Genomic DNA, 7,907 nt, shown 5'->3' on the forward strand with positions numbered 1-7,907 from the left:
AAAGCTTGATAGGTATGTACACTGCAACTTGCAAAGTTTTTGAAGTTCTCAGTGATCATTCTCCAAATGGAAGAGCTAAGGCTGAAGTTCGGGGGATTTACAGAAACATGGCAAGCTTTGAATTTGTGTTTATTTTGCACTTAATGCATAAAATTATGAGAACAACAGATACTCTTTGTCAAATTCTTCAAAAAAAATCTCAAGACATTTTGACTGCTATCACATTTGTCACTACTACCAAAACTTGCCTTCAAGAATTTAGAGAATGTGGGTGGAATGAATTTCTTCTGGAAGTTAAAGTTTTTTGCTCAAGAAATGAAATTGATGTGCCTGATCTTGATTGTCTATATAAGATTGGACGTTCCTGTCGGCAAACTACAATAGAACATCATTACCACTTTGATGTTTTTAATGCAGCAATAGATTTCATTTTGATGGAGTTAAATACTCGGTTCAATGAGTCATCGGTGGAACTTCTTTCTCTTAGTACAGCTTTAGATCCTAAAAATTCATTTGACTCATTTAACAGTGATGATATTTGCAAGCTTGCGAAGAAGTTTTATCCTGGAGATTTCACAGATCAAGAAATTGTTACTTTGGAGTATGAATTGATACATTATAAACTTGATGTGATGCAGAATTTAAAGGTTTCTACACTTGTTGAGTTGTGTCAGCAATTGACCGAGAGTGGGCGGTCAAGTGTTTATGTTATGTTGACTAGATTGATTCATCTTGTTTTGACATTACCTGTGTCTACTGCCACTACTGAGCGAGCTTTTTCAGCAATGAAGCATGTGAAGACGGCACTTCGCAATAAAATGGAGGATGACTTTCTTGCCGATTGTTTGACACTCTATATTGAACGAGATTTAGCTAAACATATTGATGTAAATTCTATTATTGATGAATTTTATGTTTTAAAATCTCGTAGGGCACAACTTTGTTGAACGATATAATGTATTTTTTTTAATAATATATAACTTATCATATTGAGTTCAAGCCCCCCTCAACTTTTATTCCTGGATCCGTCCCTGTATTGGGTTGATATTTTATACACATCTTGACTGATGGATGTAGCTCATTTAGATTTATCTAGTGTTTAAGTTTTTTTCTCCTAAAACAGTTGACGAAACTTATACTTTGAAAAAATATTGTTTAATTTAAAGAATTAATAACAAAAAAAAGGGAAAATGTAAATAGTATAGTCGATTTTGTCAAGTTGGAAATAGAAACAAAAGATTAATGAAAAACTAGAAGATGACTACGTCGAGAATTTATAAAAGGACATCTTAGTCAAGTTTAGATACACTTGTAATTCTTAAATAATATTTTTCGGATCAAAGAACGTTGCTGTAGTAATTCAGATAATTTTTGGATATGAAATATGATTGCAAATTCCATAATCATAAAAAAAATAATTTATACATTGATAATAAATACTACTGCATCAGGAGCATGTATTATGAGTATAAATAACTTTTTTTATTGTAAAAAAATTGTATTTTTATTTATTTGAATAGTTTTCCGTTTTTAATATCTTTAGCTACATGCAATTTTATTTCTGGTGTATTCTTGATTAAAAGGTGGACATGTTTTCGGGTTTCTAGTATTTCCCGAACCCTAATCTGAATACCATATTATTTTGGATTAGCTTTAATATTAAGCAAAAACTTGTGTAAGACGGTCTCACGAATCGTATTTTATGAGACATATCTATTATTTAGGTCATCCATGAAAAAGTAATACTTTTTATTGTGAATATCGATTGAGTTGACTCGTCTCACAGATAAAGATTCGTCACAAGAGACTTAGTCTTAATATTATCACCTTTTTAGAAAAGAAATTATAAAAATTATTAAATTAAAATAAAATAAAGTATATATAACATATAAAAATATTAATTTATTAGCTTCATCAGCTAAAATATAACTAAAACTTGGCCATTTCATTTCAATTAATTTATCATTTTATTTGTAAATTTTAAAAATTAAATAAACTTAAAAACACAATAGATAATATATAGAGTAGATAATATATAAAACAATAGTGGGGTATGTTTGTTGAAAAAGCTGCTTCGAATTATTAATAATGATAAGTATGCTAACCTTCGAACACATCATAAAGGTCTTTCACAAGAAAAGTCACGGGCCATATGATTTGAACTGATGGGTCCCCCTCCCCTTTTTTTCCCCTTGAAAACAATTTGTATAATTTTTTTCTAAAATAAAAAAAATATGTTTTTTTATTAAAGAATAGTGATGATATTTTACATCATATATTAATTTTTTAAAATATTTGATGTTATATTGTGAGGTACCTTTCTTTTCCACAGTCCTCTGAGTTCGATTTTGTAAATTGCGTCATGAATGGTAAATGAGACAAAATTAGTGAAAATATCATATGGTTTAATGAGGTATCAAATGGTGCACCTAGATTTACTTATGTTCGAGTTATTCTATCTTCCACGAGGAATAAATATCTATATATCTCAATATTATTAGATTGCGTGAATTTTTAATATTTTTATGAAAATTGACATCATGTGTCGATGATTCGAGAAAAAAACAGTCACCTGTGTAAATTGAACCCAGTGTGCGCTCCTGGATTTACAATCTTTTGGCCCTTTTTCTGTTGCAAAACGTGTGGCACGTATGGAAAGTTTTCTAATTTGTTTATACAAGTTTTTCAATGACACTTCTCTCTCGAGCTGTTTTTCTAGCCCTATTAATCAATATAGATATATAGAATAACCAGAACGTGTTTGTTATCTATTTTTTTGGAGTCTTAAAACACAAGATGGATGGTTTTTGAATGCTTAAAGCGATAAGGGATTATCAGTGCTTTTGAAGCTTTTTTTTTTTTGTCCTTTCTCGAAACTTTATCTCAAATTGTTTTGGAAATGGGAAAGGACCGGCTAATAATTTTAGCCCAGTTTGTGTCCTGTGGCTATTATGTTTTCTTAGTAAATATTAATTTTTTTTATTACAACATTGAGGGGTGGGTGGGGGAGAGTTCGAACCCACGCTTCTCGTCCAAAGAGAGGTTTATACCCACTTCAGTGATGATAACATGACTGGAGGAGTGTTCGGTATTCAATGCAGAAGCACACCGAAGGAGCATATAGTATTGTTTTCTCCCTGAAATCATCATCTACCACTTTTCATAAAGTGAAGTGGCCAACTTTTGAAAATCACATCACCCTACTTATCGAGGTGATAAATTCCAGGGGGAAGAAATCCAAAAGCGAGGGTGAGAGAGTATGAACGAAAAAGAAAAATACATAGAACATATCAAGATTCATAGTTGCATATGAATATATGCCGAGTTACCACAATGAATTTCTTCAACAAAAACTAAAGATTCTAACCGAAACTCAGGAAAGTGGAAGCCAAGGGAAAATACAACTCAACTTTGCTGCTACAAAATTAAACTGTTGCTCAACCAAGACACATCCTGACATCCATCCTAGCAAACCGTATAATTAACTAGTATGAGCCGTGAGTTTGATGACAGGATTTGTGGCAGGACCATTTGATTTCCAAGATTAACCAAAACACCGAATGCTCATATGCTTCAACACCATTTGATGGATGAAACGATACCAAGGAACCTAGCCACATCTCTATGACTTCTAAGGGACGTTCATAACTTGAATAGATTGCAACATGTCTGAGACAGCAATTACCAGGTCACCTGATTTTATCATTCCCCGTGCTTTGAGTAAGGAGAAAGTTTTGTTGAGGTTAGTCTCCATATCATCAGAAAAGCTCAAACGGAATGGTATTAGACCCCATTGCAGGTTCAGGCGTCGCCGCACAGTTGTGGTTGTAGTAAATGCAAAAATGGGGCAGTCGGGTCTGCAACGTGACAGAAGAGATGCCATGTGACCAGATTTGGTGTAAACAAATATCGCATCAACCTCCAAGTTATTGGCTGCAACATTTACACAAAAACCAAGTGAAAAATTGAGGTAAAAACCAAATACGAAGAGATTAAAATCTTGTCTGAATCCATATTCCACGTGGGATACATGAACAAGATATCAACTTATTGACTTGCTGGACATTAGCACAGAAAATATGAAAAGAGTCAGTGTAGTAGCTATTCATACAAATTGGAGCACAGTTAAATCTTACCCATCTTAGCAGCAGAGTTGCATATCTCTTCTGAAATGCAGTCACCAAAAGAAGATGCTATACCAGGGAGTTCCATAGCTTCGTGACGTTTCTGCTCTCTCCACCATTTCTCAATTCTCACGCTAACACTTCTCAATACGGCCAAAGCCTTTTCAGGGTACAGTCCCATTGCCGACTCACCGGAAAGCATCAAGGCATCTGCTCGTTGGCGAACTGCTTCAGAAACATCAGCTACTTCAGCTCTGGTTGGTGTGGGGTATTCTATCATAGATTCAAGCAACTGACTCGCAACAATTACAGGCTTATTTAATTGCCTACAGACTTGAACTATTTTTTGCTGTTCCGATGGAACTTGCTCCAAGGGGATTTGCGCACCAAGATCTCCTCTCGCCACCATAGCTCCATCCGATGCTTTAATGATTTCTTCCAAGTTCTTCAACGAGTCAATACTTTCTATTTTTGCAATCACAGACACGTCTCTGCATGACCAAATCCATAGAAATCAGTTATACGAAAATCTGAGGACTTGAAGTACATGTTGATTTTATCACAGAATCAATGTTCACAGAAATGCTCCACAAAGTGGGGAACAGGGGTGTGAGATCAGAGATCATGAGGTCATGCTGATCCCCTTTCCTAAAAAGAGAAACATTGAAAAAAAATTTAAATTTATCATGTAATATAGGCGAGGGTTAAAAAAGAGGTACAACATTTCAGATGAGAGTTTGTGGATTGAAGTAACAGGACACATTAAATTAGAATGTGAACATTGACATAGATAACCGTATGCATTCCATTACAATCTCTAATCTTGAAAAGTAGACTATCATCATTGGCACAAATTTAATTTTACAACATAATAAAGTTGTACTTACCTACGACCAATGCTAAAATAATTGACGCCAGACTATAATTTGGGCTACGATGACAGGCTGCTACTTGTCTATGACTCTGCAACAACTAGTCAAAGCTTTAATTAAAATTTTAACTCACTTATCACGAGCTCGTGCCTTAATATAGCTCTTAAGATGCTTTATAACCTCAGCAGACTTGACAAATGATATAGCAATAAAATCAACACCCTCAGCAATCCCAAAATCAATGTCCAGCCAATCCTGAAAGAAAAATGTTTTAGGGTGAGAATATTTGAAAAAATCTGAGCATGTCGCAAACTCAAACAAAAACAATACGAATATCAACCAAAATATACAATCACTAATATTATGCTACACACGAGGCAATTTCAGAAAAATTGTGTTTCTTGAATCATTTTCTCAACCTCCGCCAATTTATTTCCAGAACTTTCCACAATGGTAGAACAAAAATTAATTATCTGTATTTTGTAATTTAATGCCACGTACCCAAAAAATTAATTACATTTTGGAGCTCAATGCCAGTCATTTGTCATTGGAAAGGCATAAAAAAGATCAACTAAGTTTTGGAGCTCAGTGCCGGTTATTTGTAAAAGGAATTTCATAAAATAACAAGTCAAGAAAGAAAAAATAGCAAAACTTTTGCATTGAGGCTGAAAACCTTTTGCCAAAGTAGTCCATGAGAGCGTTCTCTTGGAGAACCAAGTAAACTGTTTTATCCCACAATGTATAACTATGTCCACACTCTACGGCATTCCAAGACTACGATGACTGCGTGTCACGGCCAAACTTCTGATATACCACTAAACTGCAACCTCTCTTATTCCATCCTTGTATCTTATCTAAAGCTGTAACATCATGTTCACACAATTTTTAAGAACTCATCTAAGGATCTTACTGAGGTTTCTCCACATACTTAATATTGTTGAATAAAACTCAACCCAGATGATGTGAATTTAAATTCCAGTCCCTAACACTCTCAAACCTAACTTTCAGTCGCAAACGAATATGCTACATTTAAAATGCAAGTCAAAGTAAGAGTCATTTGCCACCAAATATGCAATATTTAATATGTAAGTCAAACAAAGGAAAAGGTCATGCTTTGATGAAACAAGAACTAAGAAGCCCAACGACGAAACTTATAAATTATAATTGCTTAGAGGAAATTATATCAGAGAAATCAAGAGGCAATTTAGGTACCTTGGAGGAAATTGTAGGCAGCATTGCATTGCGTTCCCTTACTAAGCTACCATCACGCCAGAAAGTAAGATTGGCCCTGGGTAACAGGAGCCCAGGATCAGTACATAAACACTTGACATCTGGACCAATTTTCTCAATCACTTCAAATCTCACCATTCCACCATCTACCAGAAGTTCATCACCTACTTTTACATCTGTCACATCAGATGTAACAAGATTCATTAGCATCACATGGTTTTTCGTGCATGCTATATATCACACAGAAAAATAATAATTTTTAAGTCCAACACTGCCTCAAAGTTGTTTTGAGATATATGTTCCGAACCTTCAGCAAAGCCTTCATAGCTCACATTGATAGTGTGTTCAGGAAGACCTGAATCAAAAGCTCGAACACTGAAAGTCCATATTTCACCATCCTGAATATGAAACAAAAGAAGCGACTTTGCTATAAACACAATTTAACAAAGAAATATATTATTCGGAGATGCATACCATAATCATATCATTGTTGCCCCTAAAAAATGAAAAGCAAGCCATTCATCAACGAAAGGTATTTCCAAGGATGAATCTCAATCAGTATGACTCTTAACATTTTAGAATACTAAAATTTGAATGCACTGTGGCTTGTACATTTGAATCTTAAATATCAGAAGAATTTAAAACAGATGGATCCATGTGAAACCGGGAAAGAAAAATAAAAGAAAAAGAGTATTTCAAGTTTCAACCGATGCTAAAAACGCAGACCTCTTTCACTCATAATTAGTAAATATTACAAACTGAAACACTTAGCACCAAACTAACGCATAAGATTCTCAGAAAAGCCATAATTCATCACACTGAAATATATCATGCCTTAACTTTAGGCTCTGAGTCTACGACCAAACAATTTTCTTTTGCATGCACTGCTAAGTAAACCAGTTCATACTAAATGAATTAATAATGCCTAGAAAATATTTACACAAATAAAAGTTCATTACCTCAGCTTTTGCGGAAGACGAACCACCAAGATCTCCCATGTGAATCTCACTCCCCTCAGTATCCATCATAATCGCCACAGCATACCCCTTCTCCTCATTCAATCTCCTCACCCGCTGAATCACCTCACGATGCCACTCGCGCGTTCCATGACACATATTAATCCTCGCGACATTCATCCCGCCAACCGCCAGGGCCTCCAGCTGCTCAGGCTTACACGAAGATGGGCCGATCGTACAAATCAGCTTCGTCCGCCGCGTGCTCCGGAACCCATTCTCCTTCAGTTCTGCCTCCGTAACCGCGTCTACTTCAATTGAGCTCGAATCAGACACCACCTGGAAACGAAGGTGGTCCTGGAGTGCAACGGATAAAATCCCTCCGGCGCCGTTGCCGGAGGTAAAAATTGATGGATTGGCATCAGGTGCAGAGGCTTCAACACAAACGGGGGATTTATTGAGGTTTTTGGCCATCGGAAGACGGAAATTAGAGTGGGGGAAAGGGAGTGAGGGTTTTGAGATGAGTGGTTTTGGGGAGTGGGAGGTGGAGGTGAACAGGTTGAGAGATTGAGCCATAATGGTCGGGAAACTCTTCAACTCTGCCGTGATAATACGATAGCCGGCGTCGGATCAGCGGCGAGAGAGGGAATGAATCGAGAAAAAACGAGAAGTAATAAAGAGAGCGGCGGAGAAAGCTAGAAAGGGAGCTTTGGAAGCAATTACCTCGT

At 35.8% G+C, this 7,907-nt stretch overlaps 1 protein-coding gene across 1 annotated transcript; it reads right to left on the reverse strand.

The window, feature by feature from the left end:
- Window positions 1-3,260: 3,260 nt before the first annotated feature.
- On the reverse strand, window positions 3,261-7,907 carry LOC140813778 (pyruvate kinase isozyme A, chloroplastic-like). The gene is made up of 6 exons (XM_073172492.1): window positions 7,186-7,907; window positions 6,534-6,624; window positions 6,209-6,402; window positions 5,130-5,251; window positions 4,137-4,615; window positions 3,261-3,933 (listed from the first exon to the last, which is right to left on the reverse strand). The coding sequence occupies exons 1-6, from the start codon at window positions 7,753-7,755 to the stop codon at window positions 3,632-3,634; spliced, it is 1,758 nt and encodes a 585-aa protein (XP_073028593.1). The 5' UTR covers window positions 7,756-7,907; the 3' UTR covers window positions 3,261-3,631.

This window comes from Primulina eburnea, chromosome 15 (genome assembly GCF_022965805.1).
Source record: "Primulina eburnea isolate SZY01 chromosome 15, ASM2296580v1, whole genome shotgun sequence".
Classification (NCBI taxonomy): Eukaryota; Viridiplantae; Streptophyta; class Magnoliopsida; order Lamiales; family Gesneriaceae; genus Primulina; species Primulina eburnea.

Bases quoted from the DNA above. Each gene is read 5' to 3' on its own strand.
- LOC140813778 (XM_073172492.1), bottom strand. From the start codon at position 7,755: ATGGCTCAATCTCTCAACCTGTTCACCTCCACCTCCCACTCCCCAAAA. The intron at 5,252-6,208 runs GTACCTAAATTG...TTTTTCTTTCAG, and splicing joins TGCCTACAATTTCCTCCAAG to GATTGGCTGGACATTGATTT. The intron at 4,616-5,129 runs GTGAGTTAAAAT...TTGGTCATGCAG, and splicing joins AAGGCACGAGCTCGTGATAA to AGACGTGTCTGTGATTGCAA.